Source organism: Hippocampus comes, unplaced genomic scaffold, assembly GCF_001891065.2.
Source record: "Hippocampus comes isolate QL1 unplaced genomic scaffold, H_comes_QL1_v1.1 scaffold104, whole genome shotgun sequence".
NCBI classification, from domain to species: Eukaryota; Metazoa; Chordata; class Actinopteri; order Syngnathiformes; family Syngnathidae; genus Hippocampus; species Hippocampus comes.
The window spans coordinates 3,678,609-3,700,153 of NW_017806072.1; the positions used below are offsets into that span (position 1 = coordinate 3,678,609).

Here is a 21,545-nt window from a genome sequence, read left to right on the forward strand (position 1 = left end):
CACAGGGAGTTTTAACCATGTGAGATGAAAAAGATCGGGCATGTTAGAAAGCTGAAAGCTAGCGTGGCTGAAAGCTAGCGCAGCAGCATTAGCTTAGCATTCCACTGTCAATAAAGTAATGACCGTTTAAACCTCAGCCTGTGCAATCACAAAATCACACTTTCTCAAATTGCGATTATATTGACTGGTGGTTGTGTAATTACTTTGGCTAATGCTAAATGCTAGACAGGACAACCGCTGTAAATAAGTCAATGCACTCACTATTATCCTTTTTTTTTAACTTGGTCACGGCAGCTATTGAAAGCTGGCTTTGGTGTCTACCTCGCATTGGTCAGGTCCCTAATGCTACTAGAAAAGCTCATTTTAAGTTGGGTCTAACCAACAACAATTTCCCATGATTCTTAGACACGAAAACGAGAAGCAGTTCTAGCTCGGGTATTGCGAAAACAAACGCAAACATAAATGTTAAAGTAAATAGGTAGGAATTTAACTTTGTTTACCTCTCGGTGCACATTGTAATATTGGAAAAAAGCCACCAGAAATTGCTTCTCATGATTCTTAGACACAGAATCAGGAAGTAGTCCTATTTCCGGTACGACAAAAACATATAGATGCTTGCTAGTGATAAAATGCGAGTGAGAATGACAACGCAAATGTAATAGGAAGAAATTTGAATCAAAGACTGACAACTGAAAAGCCAACATTCATCCAGACTTAGAGCACATCGCATTACAAGACACACTGTCGATTTTTGAGAAAATTGAAGGATTTTAAGTGTGCCTTATGGTCCGAAAAGTACAGTAATCTGGTATTAATTTGTAGAAATTAGTAAATATTCATAGAGCTCACACCAGGATTAAATTGGCGCTTAGAGATTCTCTTGGATTTTTAAATGATATTCATCTCCAGAGAAGACCGAACTAAAACACGTAATCACAGTTTCCAAGGTTGCATCTGGGATTTTATGAGGGGTTGGGACTGCAGTGGAGCTGTTTACAGCGCCTCTGTTAACCCATTTCCTCCTTTGGGGATTTTTTTTGGGGGGGGGGGCGTTCAAGAAAACGCAAATCCTTAATGAACACAAGAAAATAAATTCAAGGAAATTCATTTCTGTCAAAACTTGTGACTTTGAGTTTCCAGTGACAGATGTCAGCGTTTTTGTACGCCAGTGTCTCAGCTAAACTTCCCCCAAACAACTTATTTGTTCGAGGTGCTTAACAGCAATTCCAATCTTATCACATGGAGACCCCCCACCCCACCCTTCCTGTCACACACTGGTGTTGTAATGTTGATGAGGCTCTATTATAGTAATAGCAGGGGGCCCTTGAAGGCTCTGCTGACCCGTGAGCCACTAAATGGGGTTTAACACAGGATGACAAGGGAAAGAGGCGTTAGGCAAAGCGCTGCTGGGACGGTAGAAGTTGTTGAATTGGAACAGTGTGTGCACATTTAAGACCTGTTCCCTGGCTACAATTCTCATGTACTGATTTACAGTGCTGCTCACGCTCCCGGCGATGCTCCCGATTAAGTGGTGGCAGCTGTGCTTTCTCTGTTTGCTCTTGTTGCTTATCTCGTCCCCACAGAACTAAAAAGGTCATCTTGAAAAAGATGCTTGTGAATCTTCACAGGAACTTTGGCAGAAGCTCTGACAGACCAACAGAGCCTTACACAGCAGTTGAACGCGCTCGCGTGATCTCTTTTTAGCTGCGTAATGGCTGCCGTGGTTTTGCTTTGCAGAGACCAAGCTGCTCTCAATGGTTTGGTTGTTTCACGTAAAAGAACAGGTTGGCCTGTTCAATTTGGGGCCTGAAGTAGATCTAGGAGCCTGGCTTCGAGTAAATGGCTCCTCCTGACAGACACTACTCTCCTTTCTTGAAAAGGTTCATTTGCTCCGAATGGCTAATAGTTGTTTGATGTTCTATTAATATTTGATTGGTTTATTTTAACTCGGTGGTCACCAACATGGTGCCTGCAGCCGCCAGGTAGCACCCAAGGACCACTTGAGTAGCCCGGAGGCCTGCTCTTAAAATAGATTACCGGGGACGGCACATTGTGATTTTCTACGAACGTTGTAGAAGTCATTTGACAATTTAAACGCTGGCAGAGTTTTATAGAAATATCTGTTTCCTAATTATTGTCAGAAATCATGAACATGTTCATCGTCCTCACATACCTTTTTAATATATAAAATAATATAATTATGGGGTATTACAGCAAATTCACTTCAGAAGTGTGTATCAAACTGGTCGACTTTCTTTGCGTTAATCAGTTCCCAAGAAGTAGCTCTCACTTTCAAAAAGGTTGGAGACCCCTGCTTCTTGAAAGGACAAATCCTTTTTAGAGACTTTTAAGGTCACGTAGGTTTGAATCGTGCTCCTCAGGAGTGCCACTACAGGATAAGCATTTTTAACAACACCAAAATAGGATATCCAGCACTGAGTCAGTTGGTGTCCAGTTGTTCGTATACGTATGTATGTTTTGTGTGTCAGGATTTGCTCATCGTTGTACATCATGTGTCATTTTCAGCCTGCCTTTATGCTAATTGCACTCATGTCAACCGGATGTAAATTACAATCAAACCACAAGTGATGGGAACATTATTGCTTGGAATATGTTGAACTAATTGACAAAATCACAGTTCATACCAGTGGGTTAAAAAAAAACATGCTCGCCATGTTTCCAAACAGTCGCAAACAAATCTGAATTATTTGTTAATATTATTGATGCTGAGTAATTAAATAAATAATGAGAAAAGCAGCAATTATAAACATTCTCTTGTTTGAACCATTGATCTGTGTAGGTAAGTTTTAGAGTTGGCACTGAAATTATTTTTCCATCATTTCTCAGTATTGTGGCCACAAGTGATTGCCGGATTAATTGGAAATGGGTTCTCTTAATTGGACAGGCTTGTGGTGTATACAAGACCATGCAAATGGGATCCGGTAGCAAAGGAGAGTACAGTTTCAATTGAATTGCCAGGTGTTCCTTTAACGTTGCCCGATGTATTTACACACAGTGGCTTGAATGCACATTTGCCTGGTGTTTGCGCATACAAAGTCGTTAGGACTCTGTTGCTGTGGACACTTCTCGAGGTCTCTTGTGATGCAGCTCGTAATGTGCAGAACACAGCTGTTGTGACCGGCCGGGTTGGTTGTGAAAAGCGGGGGGATTGAGAACAGGAGATACTGCAGCAATAAGGCTGTGCTTGTCTTCAGCGTGTGTACTTGAAAGCACAGGTTTGTATTTGCTTGGCGCAATCAGCACATTTCAACCTAACGACTTATTTGAGCGACTGATTTTTAGTGTAATCGGGCCAATGGTGTTGTTTTTCAGGTTAGTCTGTTCTCTCTCACATCATCCTGTGAGCCTGTTTTTAACTGAAACAGATTAACATTGGGGGTGGGGGGGTATCCAAAAAATGCACAAATTGAAAATCTTGTCTCAATGTATAAATTTGAATAAATAATAGCCTTACCATTGCTAGGTAAATGAAAATTGTCATCTTTAAAACAAAAAAAAAAACTCAAAGTGTGCATGCGGGACCGAAATAAGTTTATCATGTTGTAACTGTAATGAAAGAGCACAGCACTGCAGTCACATTTGTGCCTACAACAATTCACCAGTACAAGTGTACACTTTCTGCAATACAAACGCGTTCTGCTGAGTTGCATTACCAAACTCTTAATTTGCACCTTACATACACAACAAAGAACACGCACTTGTTGCGCATCGGTAGTGCCTCTTTACAACGGGCTATCGCCAACTACTGCTCTGGAGTGCATATTACAGTGTTTTTAGTCATCTAGCCCAATTATTACATTTTCCCTTTTAAATATTCGGTAAACTGGACACTGGAATAAAGCTGGCTGGTGGGTAGGGGGTCGTGCTGGTGAAAGTAAAAGGGGTCAAGATAGTGGCTAACAGATGGAATTGAACAGCTGCCAGGTCAGTCATTCCATAGCTCTGTCGTGCAGTCTTGCATGTCACCCGACTATGCAAACCCCATTTCCTTATTGCAGAGTCACACCAGCGTGTCTGCTTCCTGCTCCCCCTTCTAAACCTTTTCTCAACAAAATGCACAGCACCAAGTGTGCGCACAGGATCTTCACATGTCTCTGATGCGTTTCCATACAGGTCGAACCAGGTTTTCCTGACGTGTGAGATTTGATCGGTCCCTTTTGGTGCTAAATAGGCTGTGGCAGTCTGTTCCCTGTGTGCAGAGTTCTGGTCTTGGTCTTGTGGGCAGCTCTGATCTGGTGAGACGAAACGGGCATCTGCTGCCTTTTATGGCAAAGACTTGCCTTACCAAGAACAGGCGAGCTATGTCTGTAGCAAGGGCAGACACGCACGTATGAGGGGAGGAATTCTGGCATTGAGGAGGTTTTATTTATCCTAAAATAAACTAACAGCTCCAGAAATTCACCTCCCCTCACCACACAAATGCTTGCCAGACGGGGAGGAGGTGCTTGTGTGGAAAATGATGAAATGGGAGGCAGGAAATAGCTTGGTGAACATAATGTTTTCTAAAGGAAAAGAGTGGAGGGGGACGGTGAAACGAACAAACTTGAACCTTTCTCAGGAGCTGGAGATTTTGGAGGAACCTACTGCAGTCTTTGTAACGGTGTGAGACTGACTGCATCTGGAAATGAAGCGCTTTGCTCTGCTTAAGCCCTTTCACATGCAGCCCAAAAGCCACAAGGTTCTATGAATCTGTTAGTACCGCTGAGCAGCTTACACTTACTATGTATATTTAGGTATGAAAAGGAAACAGGAATAGAAAAAAGGGAGGAGTATGTACTCCAGAGACGTACCGGCTATTATTTAAAACAAGGTGACTGGGATCAGAATTGAAAGAGTGAGATTAGAATGTCAGTTAGAGATGAAAGCTAAGGGCGGAGGCCAAGATGAAAGGTGAGGGCAGGAATGGGGCCCAAGTCTTTGGGCGGTTTGGACAGATGAGGAGGGACGAAGACCTTAATTAATAATTAAAAAAAAAAGGGCTGAAGAGAAATAGAAAATGTAAATCCCTAATTGGCGGCTGTTCAAAGTAGACATTCCCTCTCAATATGAATTACCCAACAAGCAAGATTTGTTTTTTTTTCACACAAAAGGGATCATCTTTATGTCCTTTGATTTAAAGAAGAACAATATCTAGAAGAGGAAGCCAAACCATTAGCCATTAAACGGGTTGAAGTGACACACGTGCTCACTTGTAGACATAGACATGCCTTCCCATGTTTACTGGAATGGAAAGAAGGGCATCTGTTTCAGTTAAGTAGCACTAAACTACTTTTTGCCAAGAGACCTCTTGCTCCGCCGTCCTGTCATGTTTTCTGTTTATTATTTCCCATGGAAATAAGTCCAGCACATGTCGATCAGCCTCTCGCCTCCTTAGTTTCACTCCATTTGCCCTCATTCCTCACGTGGTTTATCCATCATTCCTTCTAAATATGTCTCTATTTAGGTTCTAATGACCACTTTCTTTGTTTCAGTAATCACTGTAGTACTTCAATACAGCACTTGAGTGAAAGTTGAGAGGGGCTCCGAAAAAAATAAAATCCACAATCCTGTCATTAGTGTGATTACAACAACTCGGGTGTGTCCAATAGCAGGAGCTGCTACCACTCGAGACTCAGGTGAACTCAGCAGTGACATGGGTCCAGAAGCAATAATTTGTTTTCATTTTTTAAATAATCTCTGATGTCCTTTTATCAGATTTGCGTGATAATTTAGTTTGGAGATGCAAAGGATGCCCTTTTTCATTGTTTTAATTTGACAGAAATTGGAATGTTTTTTCTCGTTCATATTAAAAAAAGATTCAGTACTGAAAATAAGCTTTGTTCCAGCCAGGTCGCTGTTCTCTTTAATCGGTTATAGAAAATAGCTTTCCTCTAATTGGTTAGTTCCCGATATGTGGACGTTTTTTAACCATCCTCTCTCTTCATTTTGTTGGGTCCAATGTAGCCCAGCTGACCGTAGGGGGAATTATGACCGTCCTCGGAGCACTTTGAATAGGCCATGGCATCACCCTGAAAAACTAATTACTGTCTCCAGCCAATTTTCAAGCCAAGGCAAAATAAAATAGCTTAATTTCTTCTCTAATCATGCAATACAACTGTGTGATGACTGTACTTGCCTAGACAAGCGGTGCCTCATCATATGTCAGCGATCAGGAACAAGAATGCTTATTGGAAAATAATTTGCACCTGTTAGACATGAAGGGATGTGTTTGGAATGTGTCAGAAATGAACCCGTATCTCAGAATTCAGCACGCCCCGCCCAGATGTCAGTGAGCTCTTTAGCGTGTGGCTTCAGAAAACGCCTTGCAGACATGCTCGCACTTTCTCCCGAGTCCATTTGTCACAACCTTCCTGTTGGACTTAAAGGCAAAATAATCGGGATGTACCTTCATGGGAATATAAAATTATGTCCATATTGCACACTATTATCTAAGAACTTTTGTTCCAGTTCTTGTGCTAAATTGTAAATGGACTTTGGTTCGAATAGCACTTTTCTACCTTCTCACTGTTTCCCCCTGATGCCGCTGCATCAGGAGCAACTCGTTGTTCAGTATCTCGCTCAAGGACACTTTGACACGGTCACATTGGCCGGGGATCCAACCGCCCCCGCACTAGGTTCCGTTTAGGTCTGCAGGTGGCCCTAACTGTCTACATTTTGTTGAAGCTGCCCGATACGAGTCTGCTTCTGTTTGTCAGGCTGACGCATTAAGTCTTTTAACCTTTGACCTCAGATGGAACTGTCTGCATTGCTACAGAGAGGAAGTAGGTCGAGAGTATGCTGTTGCCCACCAAGTGTGATGTGACATACTCGTGCTAAAACTAGCAATGGAAGTACAAGGCACTGGGGACGGCCGTTTGCAGCTTCAGAGGTGACATTAGGTTAGAGGTCAGAGCGAAAGGTCATGTACATGCACACAGGGCTCTTTGTTTAGTCTGTGTCGGGGAGTGAATCCACTGTTGAAAAATGGCATTGCTCACTTTGAGCTTTGGGATGATCTTTCTTCAAACTGCCATCAGCAATTCAAAAGAGATTGGAGATGCGTGTCTCAACTTAGAAGTTTTATTCCCCATTGGCTGTGCATTTTTCAATTGATGTGCGCAGATGTCCCATTCTATCAAATACTTGGCCATCCTATCTCGTGTAAAGCAGTCTACATTGCATTTGATGCATGAAAAGTGCTATGTAAATAAATTTTGATTTGAAATCCTGACCACCCTCTTGGAAACGAATCTTTCAAATATTTCTTTCTCTGCATTCCTGGAAATGTTAGAGGCCAGAAACTGCAGAAAGATTACTTTATTTGCTGTATTCCACAGTCTTACATTGTGTAATTCCATTGTTCTTCTGTTTGACAGGAAGTCAAAGACAAAGCCAAATGGAAAGAAGCCTCCAGCAGAAGAGAAGAAGCAATACCTCGAGCTGGAGTTCACAAAGATCCGCGTGGTGGATTTTGACCTGAAGGAGCTGGTGGTTCTGCCCCGAGAAATAGACCTCCACGAATGGCTTGCCAGCAACAGTAAGCGATAGTGGTTGCTGTTTCAATACCCTATAAGTACACAGGGCATTACATGGACAAGCACACACATTTCTTAATAAATCAATTACTTTGTGGATTACGTGTTGAATAAGACTCCTTAGTTTCAGGAAACAAGACAATTGGGACAATTTATTGCTTTCAGCATTGTGATATCAATCCAAGCCAAGTCCGTTACATTATAATTGGGTGATGTTGTGGTGGAAAAATTCACTTCAAACCCATCCAACTCCATTTTGGCATGGGCCGATGATGGTTGACCGTGGTCTTAAAAAGTCAAGGTTTCAATAACCGTGAAAACTGGCCGTCACCTGGAACCTCTTTTCTTTTAAGAGGATGTGCAAGCAGGGTGCAATTTCATTGGCTGCATGTACAGTTGAGTAAATGAGCCACCTCTTGGAAGTCAAGTTCCTCCAATTAACTTTTTTTTTTTTTTTTTTGTCCTCTGAGAGCAGTCATGCATGGACGAGGAGGGTGCAAGATGAAAGCACGGATACCTTTTGCTATAGTTAATATGCATTGTCCCCCCAAAAAAAAAAAAGGGATGCCAGCGGATATGGGTTAGCCCAAGAACAACATAAGTGGCCCACCTGTCTGTTCTAAAAATAACTCACCACTGATGGGACACTGTAACTTACTAAGATTTGTTAAATCAGAAGAATGTTCAGGTTTATTTCATGAAACTCAACATGGCACGTTTCTTCTGTACCAAATATTCGATATTTGGGGGGGAAATGATTGTGTTCAATCAGAAAAAAAAAGTTTTATTTACCCAAATATTTCGAAAAGCAAATTTTTGACAGCAGTCATTTTAATACCACGATACCGCGGTATTTTTGCTCACGGTCCGTTATCATACCATCAGAATCAAATGTCAGTCCATGCCTCGTTGTGTGCCAGGCCACCTCGGTTGGCATCAGTCCACTGTCAACCAAAGTGCCACAATAGCTTTTTCTATGTAAGGTGTACTACTGATGCCAGGTGAAAAACAACACCGGAGATTTTCTGGAAAGGCAAAACTGTGGAAAGTGAAAATGTCAGCCAACAGAAGCCGCCGGAGGTGCAGCGACCACAGAGCCAAACCTTTAACACGACGCAGACATGGCACAGTATTTAGCCCGTTCCCAGCAACACAACAAACTGTTCCTTGAAACACCATTCCTTGCTGTCAGTCCTGTTTACCTTTTTCGTCTTTCTTAAATTTACACTAGTCCTTCAGAGCATAATTTCTTGAATTGTGTAAGCACACCGTTGCAAACAGGCAGCTTGATTGATTCTGCTGTTTATTTAGTTGGTCCCCCTGACTGTTTTTCTCAGGTATTCAATAAAGGGCTGCTCCACAAGGCAGGGGAAAAAAAGAAATGATACTGTATGTCAAACCTGGTTTGCACTTGTTCACTCTGTAGTGTGTTTTGCCTTGTAGCCAACTGATTTTTAATTTTATCTTCAAGCCTCAACACAAGTTATTGATGTTCAAACAAAGTCTCTAACAACTTGTGTTATTTTTCCACACAGTCCTCTGAATATTTCGCAACATTTTTGTTGGGCTTGAAAAATATGACACAATTTCAATGGCCATATGTCGGCAACCAAGACTCTAATGCAAGATAAGAGTGAGTCACGTTGCTCCGCAGTCACATGAAAACCTCGGACGAGTTTTCCCACGCTAGAGTGAGATGAGTTGGCTTTTGAGCATAACGCTTTGACTCTGGAAGCCTTGCAGGTACATCTCCACATGAAATGCTTAAATGGCTCAAGTGCGGTTAACCTAAATGTTGCCGCTTTAATACGCAAGCAGCACGATTACCTTGTACTGTGAGTCATCATCTCTGCGGTGCTTAAATGCAAGCACATTCTTTACCAGGCAACATGAGTGTCGGCCAAAAATAAATCAACCTGATAAAGCAGCTCTTGGCCTCCCTGCTGCTGAGAACTTGGGCCGTCACATGAAAAAATAGATTTTACACCCCTTGGCATGTTTCTGTCATTTCTTTTAGATCTTTTGGCTTGCATCCATTTTGACAATTTAATTATAAAGACTTCAATAAAACCAGTGTTTTAATTACTGGTTAATAGTGCTGCTTGTGACTGTGACTCATTGATGTCAATGACATATGCCCGACAGTCCACGAGACGATCAGTCATTAACCAATACACCCCTTCCGTGTTGTGACGTCAATAAGCATTATTCAGGGAGCATAATCATTTGCTGATATGTTGACGTATCACATTGGCATGATGTGACCTCTCCTTTTTTTGTTGTTTTTCCTGCAGCAACTACATTCTTCAATCTTATCAACTTGCAGTACAGCACCATCTCGGAGTTCTGCACTGGGGACAGCTGTCAAGCCATGACGGCATGCAACACGTGAGTAATGAGCTGCACTTTTAACCTGAAAAGGTCAATCATTACGCCTCCCCCCCCCCCCCCCCCCCCCAAAAACAGTAATGTAATTGATCACATCATAAACACTGTCAGACAAGTATAAACTGAGCAAACCAATATGGTGAAACAACAAGGCAGTCTTTCTCCTCATCATGTGACATGATCAGATGATGAGTTTTTGTTTGATGTTTTGAGGCATAATTTTGTGGTGTTTATCTGCCGTTTATCTGCTTTGGCACAGGTTAAAAGGGGACATTAAAGCAAAACAGTTCTTGATCGTAATATGTTCTATACTCCCCCATTACAATACAATACAATACATGCTGATTTATATAGCGCTTTCACAACAGCGGCAGCATTAGTGGAAACACAGCTCACCTCACCCGTTTTCTAGGTTTTGGTCATGTGACGTGCTCAAGTTGAGTACTTGGACATTGTGATTTACAAACACAATATGAATGGGAATACCGTGTTTAGACTAGTAGAGGTACATAGAAAATATTATTGTGAAGAAAGTTTTGAACTAGACTTGCCCTTTTGTATTAAGCATCCCAAAAGAAGTTAGAGGCTGCTCAACTGTCCTTCTTGGAATGGGCTGCATGCAGCATCAGTGCACTTCAGTCAGCCTGCTGCTTAGCCAAGAGCTGCTAGACGGCAAGTACGGTTTTCCTGGGTCTTCATTCTGCAACCTGTGTTTGACAGAGCTGACTAAAGTGAAGACGACCATGACCTCCTTTTCCTCAGTCGTGATAAAACCACTGTTATAAAATGTGCCCAGATGTTTAATAGTGCAGTAGTCAAAAATAGATAAATAAATAACCCCTATTTGAGTGGCCTATATTACTTTTTTCTTTTTTTTTCCTCCCCCTTACTCGGAAAAAGGTCTTTTGAAATTAACTGCAGCAGTAAATAATTTTCAAGAGCAAAGGTTTTCCCACCAAGGAAGAAACAGGTTTGCCGTTAAACAGTTGCAAATACCTGTGTGGCAGTTGGCGCCTTTCAAAGGCCACATTGTCCACTGGAAGACTGTTTGTCCCATACAACAATGGGGAGGTGGCTAATTATAATTATTTATCCAACTAGTTTACCCTGTCAGGGTGGGGTATCGACTTAATGTGTGATCCCTTGTCTTAAGGAGCAGGCCTTTGTTCATCCTGTGTATTCTGCACTCTGGAAAAACCAGATTACCCGTACGCGACTGTACGCACTTGCGCACATGCATACATCACTCAAGCAAATGACAACCCAACTGTTCAGTCATAGTACACACCTGTCCCATTCACTGTGAAAGATGAGCTTGTCATGATTTAACCCCTCAGTCAACAGTCATTTGGCTGATGCTGTCACTTTGGCCACTGCTCTCTGACCAATGTGCCGTGGCCATATGACGAGGGAGAAATATGAACAAATATATTGGCTGTCGATCTGGCATTGGTTTCCACGACACAGTGAAAAAGTGGGTCTGGATGAGCAGTGACAATTATCCACGTGTGCTGTACGGTGAAGTGCCAAAAGGACAACAATAGAGGACATTCAACATGTTTTTTGTTTCTTCGTGTCATGTGGCTGCTTATGAGTGGAACAAAACCCAATTTTGACAGTGATGACACTTTGTGTTCACCCCGGTCCACCCGTTTCATCACGCAAGAGTGACCCACCCACCCTTTACTGCTTGTCTTTTCTGGCTGCAGTCACAGGGCTGCCAGTGCCCTGCCCAAAGAGAGCTCAGTAGTATTTGGTGAAGAAAATGTTTCCATACGCTATGACGGCAGCGCAACCATTTAAGTGTCATTAACCTATTTTGTGTGCAGACAGAGGACAATATGTTGAACTGTACTCGAAATGCACGTTAACTTTATGGGCATATTTGAGTTCAGCTCTTTGTCGTTTGCATGAGAAAAAGTTGCTCTTTAATTATGATTTGTACATCAATGGAAAGTGGAGACTATCTGCTCCAGGGTCAAAGTGCATGCATCGTCCATTTTCCAAGTTAACATCTTACCATTGTTAATAAGTGTAAACACAAGTTAACCACTGTTAAGCAATTTCAGTTAAACTGTATTGGCTTGAACGCTGCATAATTACTCGCATTCTTCAACTCTTTCCACCAGTAGTTGAGGAAGCACCTTTCTTAGGAGCAGGTCTCACAAAAAACAAACAAAGGACAGCAGAACCTGCCCATTCAATCCATTGATGCTCACTGAACGTGAGGTCTGAAAATCCGCAGATTGGTGAGGTGTTTCCAAGATGGCGGTGTGAGGTATTATAAATAAATACTGTTAAATAATGTTAAAATACATGTTCACCAATTTTAGGAGAAATGCAAAATTAATACGTCAAACATGACAGGACTTGAAGTCATATAAATGCTCGGTGGGCCGAATTGGAGACGGAAAGCGGCTACATGTGGCCCACGGGCCATCTTTTGCACACGCCCGATTTAAAGGCAGAGTTTTCCTTGTGGTTCCACTGTGACCCTCAGTGAAATTGCTTCGTGAGGCAAATAAATCTCGAAAGAGGTCCTTGAACAAAAAGTCGTTCACGGCAGCAAAAGACGCACAATAAACTGCAGAACTGATGTCATCACATAATTGCTGGTTTACTTTGATTGTTTCCTTTTTACGGCCCGAGGTGTGTTATTCTTCTCACAAGTAGTCACTGTGATGATGACTTCATGACTGCAATAGCATAGGATAGTGTGTGTTCTGCCGAATTCAATTTACGTCGTCAACATAGGAATGGAACGTGGCCGGAAACCAACGGCACTGTTTGTCATAGTAGCGGTATGCATGTGCTCTATTACGAAGTCAACTATTGTGCTCACCTTACCTGATTTAGTGTAGTCCTCAGAGTGTGACACCTAACTGGTGTATTGGGGTTTTCCCCAATTGAGGTCATAGAGAGCAGCTGATCAATATCTCTTAAGATGACCTACCTGTTGTGGAGTGCATGTCACAAGAGATGTTTGCATGTCGCAGCTGCTCCTTCCTCAAACATTCTTAAGAAAACATTTACATGATTCATGACGACCTCATTTCCACAATGTTTTTCCAACCCACTGTGAAAAAAATCTTATGTTGCAACACACATTAATGTGTGTGTGTGTGTGTGTGTGTGTGTGTGTGTGTGTGTGTGTGTGTGTGTGTGTGTGTGTGTGTTTTTTGTTTTTGTTTTTTTTTTTTACATTTAATTTTATGTTTTCCAGAATATACTACTGGCAGGACGAGAAGGGGAAGAAGACAAAGTGCACTGCGCCACAATACGTTGACCTTAAGATGACCTACCTGTTGTGGAGTGCATGTCACAAGAGATGTTTGCATGTCGCAGCTGCTCCTTCCTCAAACATTCTTAAGAAAACATTTACATGATTCATGACGACCTCATTTCCACAATGTTTTTCCAACCCACTGTGAAAAAAATCTTATGTTGCAACACACATTAATGTGTGTGTGTGTGTGTGTGTGTGTGTGTGTGTGTGTGTGTGTGTGTGTGTGTTTTTTGTTTTTGTTTTTTTTTTTTACATTTAATTTTATGTTTTCCAGAATATACTACTGGCAGGACGAGAAGGGGAAGAAGACAAAGTGCACTGCGCCACAATACGTTGACCTTGTTATGAGTCTTTGTCAGAAACTGGTCACCGATGAGGAAGTGTTTCCTACGAAATATGGTAAGTATCCGTTCCCCTTCTTAAGTAAGATCATGGAGGGGCTGTGGGAAATTATTTGAGAACTAATCTCAAAAGCGTTCCACTGGTCAACACCAAATTTGAATCGAAGATGGATCTGAGTGTCCCGAAACATATTTTTTGACACTGACTCAAACAAATGTCTTTGTTGGGTTTTTTTTAGCGCACCAGGCTGTTGAGATATTCTCATTTTTGTTTTTAAATTGGATTTATAAAAGCTTGCGCAATAAGGATTTTTGCCATGTGGTGTAATTTATTCAACTATATAGTTTCGGAATGAAATCCCACTTTTTCTGAATCAAACCCTTAATTCATAAATGTGACAAAATATAATGCAATATTATGTATTATATAATTGCTATTATATTCATAATATTGTAATCAAACCTGATGTGCTAAAGAAAAACCAATAGCAGTCACAGCAAAAAAACTATTTTATTAGCATCTCTGATTAAATAAATTAAGAAAAACATGTTAACCGGTGTTATTTATTTACTAAAAAGAATGTATCTTTGGTCATCTATCTCTGCCAGCAATGTACAGCAATTGGCGTGTGTTATCCAGCTAGCAGCATGACTAGCTGGAAGAAAAAAAAAACAGACTGGAGCTCTTCAAAGTGTCTGTTGTCTCCTTCTTCAATGATATCGGCTTTGTGTTGAACTGAACAGGCTCAGAGATCACACAGAGTAGGTCAACTGAGAAGGGAGATCGGTGCTGTTGCACTTCTGTGGTGACATTTTTCTTTGGTAGTGTGCAGGGACTCAAAAGTTTGGGAAACGCTGTGGTCGTGGACCAACAAATGTTGTGCTGCTGCCCTCTGCTGCCTCTGTTGTGGTCTGCCACTCAAACAAAGCAAGAAAGCCAAGTTGCTTTTCTTTCCTTCAAGTTGCAGGCAGAGAGGGAGGGCGTGGACGTCAGCAAGGTTCTTCCCCTTCCTAACTGTCTCGTTCTTCCCTCAGGCAAAGAATTCCCCAACTCCTTTGACACGTTGGTGAAGAAGATCTGCCGCTACCTGTTCCATGTGCTGGCTCACCTCTACTGGGCGCACTTTAAAGAGACAGTGGCACTGGACCTGCAGGGCCACTTGAACACTCTCTATGCACATTTCATTGTTTTCGTAAGGGAGTTCAACCTGGTCGACCCCAAGGAGACCTGCATCATGGACGACCTGTCCGAAATCCTGTGCGTCCCCGCCCCGCCGCCGCCCTCGACCGCGCCGGCACCCTCCTCGCCGACTTCGTCTCCCTCTCCTTCGTCACAAAACCACGTGACGGAGAGATGAGGGGAGGCGCCGCCGAGATGCCGGCCCGGGGGCGACAGAGGATAAGAAAGGAGAGAAGGAAAGACGGCCTGGCCGCCTTCCGCCGTGTGCCAGCGGGACTTGACAGACCTTCCACACTACACTTGCGTATTCCGCTGCAACACCAACCAACCAGTCGGGTGAACAAGAGAGGGGAGGGGGGGATTGGCAGGAATTGGGGAGGGTGGGTGGTAGCGAGGGGTTTGTAACGCCAGCAGGAATTGGCGTGAACGTTTCTCCCAGGGATTAAAAGAAAAAAAAACATCCCTCCCATCTTCTCTGCCATTTAAACTAGGACAAAAATTAAGGCTGTGTTTCATTTGTTTAGTTTAATTTCACTTTTACTTTTGTTGGAGAGTTATTTGGTTCAATTTTTGTTGTTGTTTAGTTGGGTTGAAGGTGTGAGATTGTGTGTGTGTGTGTGTGTGTGGGGGGGGGGGGGGGGGGGGATTGGCTCTGCTGTCTCTGCTCTAACTAGCACACTTCCTGTCCACGAGGGGGCTATACTTTGCTTGGAGCCACTCTTGCCCCGGGTTTGTGTCGGACGGACAAGCGGCGTCTCTGCTGGCCTCCTCCCGATAGCGCGAAGCACCACGCTGGCCCTGAGCGCCTTGATGGTTAATATTAGCCAGTCCCCGGTTTGGGTTGTTTATGTGGGCCTTGATTCAAGGCACCTCCTACTCAGGACCTGAGAGTTTTGTCACTGCTGCCGGAGAGGCTTTTCTCTCTTTTCATTCTCTGTCCCTTTAGTTGGCCAAATCCACCACGTGACCTACACGTACTAATAGCGTGGCCCCAAAACAAACATGTTGTGGAACTTACTCCCCTCTAGAGGGCAGCAAAGATAAAAATGCACAGAAAGATGGACAGAAAAATGTAAGATTGTATATTAGATATTTAATCTGATCAGAGAAATGGTGATACTTTAACATAGTGGTGGCTGGAGTGCTGGTTTCAGGGTGGCGCACCCCCGCACCCCCCTCCACAACCTCTACCCAAACACACACACCTGCCGCAGCAGCTCAGATGGACAAAGACATGATGTCATGTCTGCAGTCCCCCACACAGCAACATGCAGAGAAAGGCGAGGGGGGGGGGGGTGCAGCGTGCTGGCGGAGAGCTGCAAATCTCCATTCTTTTCTTCTTCGTTCATTGTTTAGTTTTCCATGTCCCTTTTTAAAATTTGCTTTTAAAAAGACTATGAAAGGAAAATTAGTTTGGAAATAACAATAGATACCATTACACATAGAAGAAAACAACTTCTGCTTGGACTTCTGTCAGACAGCTTCTATGTGGGAGGAGGATTGAGTTTATATTTGTCCCTTCTTTAATTTATTTTTGTTTTCTTTTTTGCAGGGTTCTTCAGTTCTGGCTCTTGTTTTTATGTATTTTAATTATTAACTAAGTTAAAAGCAATTTAATATTTCAAGCTCTGCTGATTATAATCTAATAAAAGAAAAAGGTCATTCTGATCCTGTGTGTCTTGTTTGTACTGCATTCTTATTTCGTGTTTAGAGACGGAACGTCGTTGGTTCTGTGCCTAAAATGTCTGCATCTTGATTTGGTGCCAAGATAGACATCTGTTTTAGTTTCCCCCCTGAAACAAGCTTTTTTTTTTCCAAACGTATTAAGATTTGAATTAAAAGTTAAATGCCGACTGAATGACATTCTTAAGTGACTGACATTCACTACAAAATCATTATAAGGTCAGCGAAATTAAACTAGTTTCCACAATGATTATTTTTGTCCAAACCAATTGACTGAATGCACCTTGGCCAGCCCACGGAAAACTATCTGTCTATATACACCCCTGGTGATCTGGTTTTCTGTGGTGTACAACAACAACAAATTTACCACTAAGGGTGATGTTGAATTTGCCCTTAAATTATTATTATAAATAAATTCGTCAGGAGTGTACTTTTAGAGACCAGGGGTGGGCAAAGTATGACTGACACATATGCTGTGTTCTTTTGTCAGACTAGCACTAACAAGGATGTACAGTAAATAGCCACAGGGGCCGCTGCAACACAGCGGCATTGATTCCTAACTACTTTGTGACATCTTCAACCTCCTGGGACCTGGCATCCACATGTGTGGACATGACGTTTTTGGTTGTCAAGACTACAATGTTAAATTTTGGACTACAAGGGCCTGGCATCCACTTACGAGGACGTTACATCATGTAAAAAGATTATTCTTTGTTTTTACACTCATCAGGTCCCAATTAGCCTAAATATCAAAGAGAAAATAAAATAAAAATGCATGCCTTGCAAGAGTTCAGGTCTTAGGAGGTTAAACAAGTGTTTTGTTGGTGGTGGTGTTTTTGTTATTTCCAAAATTTCCCAATTTTGGAACAAAAAAAGCTCATCTTATTTAAACACATTAGATTTCTTCCACAATAACACACATATCGTCTAGCGCCACATTATTATGATCATGATTATGACAATTATTATTCTTGATTTAGGAAAAATTGATGTGCTCAGCAAAAAGCGAGGGAAGATTCGGAATTCAGCTAAAAATATTACTTGCATCTCTGATTTTAAAATGTATCAATAAAAAATGTTCAGCACTTTAATTTGAATTGTTGCATGTCATTAAACTGAAAGAAATGTAAAATGCACAATTTTTGTATTACTTTAATTATCGTAGGTAGGCTCATTGATGGGAATTAAGTTATTTCATTAATGATCCATTTCATGATTAACTAATTAGAATTCATTTTATGTTAAATAGTCCTCTTAAAATAATGAACATTTTAATATTTTTATATGTCCTTAACAAAATCAATCTGTTGAAACAGTGCTTTCACAACAGCTACAGTTTATTTGTTTTCACCTCATCTGCAAAATACCTGCATGGTCGTGTGGCAAATGAGGACAAAAGTTTGCCCACCCCAGTTCGAGAGCTTCACTGAAAAAAAAAAACTTTCAATGTACTTAATTTGAACATAGCCTGCAGTTGTACCCACATAATTGAAATGTGGTAAACTGGCGTATATTTTTCGAGGAGGGGAAGGGATTTTTTTTTTATGTTGCCCCCACTCTATCCCTCCACTGTAGATGAAAAGTTACTTCTGTTGTGAGTCGGTTCTATATAAATAACAGAATTGAATTGAGTTGAACGGAAGAATATGAGGCCAGACCATACGAGCGCAGTCTTCGTCCATGTGAATTTATTCGGAGTAAGCAAGTCGTCATCATCGGCTCTGCAGCCTGGAGCGCCGGGCTACGGTGGACCCGGGCCGCCTTCTCACCGACGTCCGCAAGGTGACGCCCTCGGTGACTTTAAACCTCGCGATGCCGCCCGCCTCGTCCAGTTTCTTGGCGCTGCAGCACGGAGTGGGCACCTTCTGCGTGTTGCCGAATTTGGAGTAATCCACCGCGTACATGCCGTCCTCCTCGGACACTGTGGGCACGAATCGCTGCCCCCAGAGGATCTCATCGGACACGTACGAGGTCCTGGCCTGCGTGGTGATGCCGGTGGTCTCCACCACCCCCTCCAGCACCACGATGACCTCCACGTCGTTGTGCTGCAGGTCCACGGCGGACATGGCGTACAGCGGGCTGTCCTTGTCGATCACGTGACAGATGATGAGCGGGGACACCAGGAAGACCCCGTTGATGCCCACCGGGTTATCCATCTGGATGTCGATCTGGTCCAGGGGCACCACCTCGCCCTCCTCAGTGGTGGTTCTCTTGACCACCTGCATCCGTACGGTGGCGCTAATGATCATGCTCTTCCTCAGGTCGCCGATGCGCACCATGAAGCAAAGTTTGTTGTTCCGCACGGAGATGACGGCGTGCTTGCTGAAAATGAGTGTCTCGGCGCGCCTGTGCGCCTGCGCCGTCTTCATGAAGATGCAGCCCAGCATGATGGCGTTGATGACCAGCCCCACGATGTTCTGCATGATGAGCACGACAATGGCGGACACGCACTCCTCCGTCACCATCCTCGCCCCGAAGCCGATCGTCACCTGCACCTCGATGGAGAAGAGGAAGGCGGACGAGAAGGAGTGGATGTCCGTGACGCACGGCACGAAGTCGCCCGCCCGCCGGTCCAAGTCGCCGTGCGCGAAAGCAATAAGCCACCAGATCATCCCAAAGAGGAGCCAACTGCACAGGAACGACATGGTGAAGATGATGAGCGTGTGGAGCCATTTCAAGTCCACCAGAGTGGTGAAGACGTCTTGCAGGAATCGACCCTGCTCGCGGATGTTGGTGTGCGCCACATTGCAGGCGCCGTTCTTGGCCACGAAGCGGGCTTTCCTCGGTTTCGTTTTGAACTTGGGCTGTTGAACATCCTCAGCCAAGCGTGTCAGCAAGTAGTCCTCCGGGATGAGGCCTTTTCTCGACAACATGGCTCTCCCGCATTACGACCCCAAAGGCAGCGTCGGGCTGACAGATGAATAAAATGTTGGCTTTCTTTTGTTTGTGTGTGCGTGTGTGTGTGTGTGTGTGTCGCTTTGCAGCTTTTTGTCAGCCTTTTCGCCCGTCCGCAGCCTTCATGGTCGTCTGGTCGTCCGAAGCAATGCGCTCTCCTCACGTTGCCCCCCGGTCAGGCGGTTGACGTCCCATGTGGGGATTCCTTCTCCTTCGTCCTCAGCTGCCACCGTCACTCAGGGTGCACAACCAATAACACCAACAACAAGACCCCCACCAGCGGCAGGCGTACGCCGCATTGTGAGATTCACCACGCATGCACAAGCACTTGACGTCGCTTTCTTCAGTAGGCTTTTTTGAAGCAGTTTTGTGGTGCTAACGGCCCATCTCCGTGATGCACTTTTCCTTTTGTGCTGACTCTCCAGCTCGATAGCACAACGCGGGGGGTGGGGGTGGCTGCAGACCCTCCCTCCAGCACCTCTGTCGTGCCCTTGCTGGGCACAAAGGGGCCAATTACGTTTGAAACATCTTGAAGTATACAGGAGAGGGGGTCCTCTGTTAACGCCACAGACATACGACATCTCCAGTTTACGAGAAGCCCTCCTCGCCGAATTATTACTTTTAATTTGATTGTTTTATATCTTTAATCTCAAATAGTTTTTCACATCAAATATTTACTCGAACCTGAATTGCTAATTTATTTAAAATACTAACTAGAGTTTACTTGAACTAGACTGTTACACTGCACCTTTTTACACCTTGTATAGAGATTTTTTAAATGTTCATATTGTTGGCATGCTATCTTTGGAGGAGCCTACTGAAACTGTAAATTTAGATCTCTCTCTCTCTCTCTCTCTCTCTCTCTCTCTCTCTTTCTCTCTGTCTCTCTGTCTCTCTCTCTGCATAGGTTTGGTTTGACCATGTCATCCCAACCCCCAATAAATGAAACAAACATTTAAAATAAATATTCAAATGCAGTACACGATATACCCCACCTGACATCTACTGCATTCTCTCAATCTGTGATCTAAATGGATGAAGTGTTTTGAAAATTCCTGTATCGATTTCAGACAAGCAATGTCTTTCTTAAGAAAGGAGGAAAAAAGAAGCAAGGAAAGGATGCGTTAAAACGAGGAAAATAAAAGGACAAAAAGTATGGATATAGGAAAAAGAAAGGAAGGAAACCAGTTTGGAAGGGGAAGAAAGGAAAATGAAACGAAGGGAGGGAAGGAAGCTGATGCTGGTGTCTCGATATTGTTCCTGAGAGCTAACCACATGATGATGTCCACACATCAATGTGATCTAACTAGTAGAGAGGTTGATGAATTGGATGCACCATTCAACAAAATCAGTCACAAACTCATCCAAAATGAATCTTGGCCCAGAGTGACATTTGAAATCCTCTAACAAATGTTTAAATGCTTTTTGTGCTTGCGGTTTGCAATGGTGTACTCATTAACAAATATTATCTTGTTTGCAAGTAAAACAGTCTTAAAAATAATTGCAACAGCTCTCATGCAAATCAGTTCTACCGCACTGTAAATGACAAACCCAATATGATATCATATTATATATCTGACAGCGCCAATCAAAACTGAGTGTTATCATTTTTTAAAGAGAGCTTTTTGATTATATTTCTTGTCTTTTTAAGTGAAGGTTTACCAAATGTTTTATGATTCCCTGTTGGTCTTTTAAGAGCAGTAATAGTTGTGCCTGGTGCAGGATGTCGTTTTCCTGGCCTGTCGTGGCTATTTATAAGGCGCCCTTTTAGCATTCCAAAGTCATTCTTGGCTCCTGCAGGATCTTGTGACACCCGTGAGAATATGAATATGTGTTACTGCCAGGGTCAGTGTAGATCACTCTAAAGTCAAAAACACCTCACTTGCCTCAGTGGACAAAAAAAATCGCTCAGTGGTAATATATATATTTTATTAGCAACCATCTCACATTGTTATGTACAAATATAATACAATATGAATAAAAAATACAGGTATAATATTCCATAGATCAATTGCACTTTGAATGTCTTCCTTTGACATGCGCTCTCCTCCTTGTTCTTGTGCTACTTGTCTGCTTGCACAAAGGAGGCGAAGACGCTGTCCTCCTTCGCCAGCAAAGCCTGGGGCTTGTCATACTCCAGGATGATCCCGCGCTTCATTACAATCACCAGGTCGGCATTCAGGATGGTGTGGACGCGATGCTGTGCGGCACAGAGGAGCACAAGGGAGGCCGCTTAA

General features: G+C 43.0%; 3 protein-coding genes across 6 annotated transcripts in view; 1 reads left to right on the forward strand and 2 right to left on the reverse strand.

Moving 5' to 3' along the window:
- mob2a (MOB kinase activator 2a) overlaps positions 1 to 16,398 on the forward strand; it is a 19,163-nt gene extending 2,765 nt beyond the window's left edge. The window contains exons 2-5 of the mRNA XM_019894065.1: positions 7,377 to 7,537; positions 9,830 to 9,923; positions 13,484 to 13,608; positions 14,586 to 16,398. Of these exons, the coding sequence (XP_019749624.1) occupies positions 7,377 to 7,537; positions 9,830 to 9,923; positions 13,484 to 13,608; positions 14,586 to 14,908 (703 nt within the window). The 3' untranslated portion in view covers positions 14,909 to 16,398. The remainder of the gene's footprint in view (positions 1 to 7,376; positions 7,538 to 9,829; positions 9,924 to 13,483; positions 13,609 to 14,585) is intronic.
- An 807-nt stretch (positions 16,399 to 17,205) lies between these two features.
- On the reverse strand, positions 17,206 to 19,841 carry kcnj11 (potassium inwardly rectifying channel subfamily J member 11). Its single transcript, XM_019894064.1, has one exon. It carries the CDS (start codon positions 19,284 to 19,286, stop codon positions 18,126 to 18,128), a length of 1,161 nt encoding a protein of 386 aa, XP_019749623.1. The 5' UTR covers positions 19,287 to 19,841; the 3' UTR covers positions 17,206 to 18,125.
- Positions 19,842 to 21,227: 1,386 nt separating this feature from the next.
- Positions 21,228 to 21,545, reverse strand: part of abcc8 (ATP-binding cassette, sub-family C (CFTR/MRP), member 8) — a 44,859-nt gene continuing 44,541 nt past the window's right edge. For all 4 annotated transcript variants that reach the window (XM_019894061.1, XM_019894063.1, XM_019894060.1 and 1 more), the window contains one exon: positions 21,228 to 21,508. In XM_019894061.1, the coding sequence (XP_019749620.1) occupies positions 21,371 to 21,508 (138 nt within the window). In that variant the 3' untranslated portion in view covers positions 21,228 to 21,370. The remainder of the gene's footprint in view (positions 21,509 to 21,545) is intronic.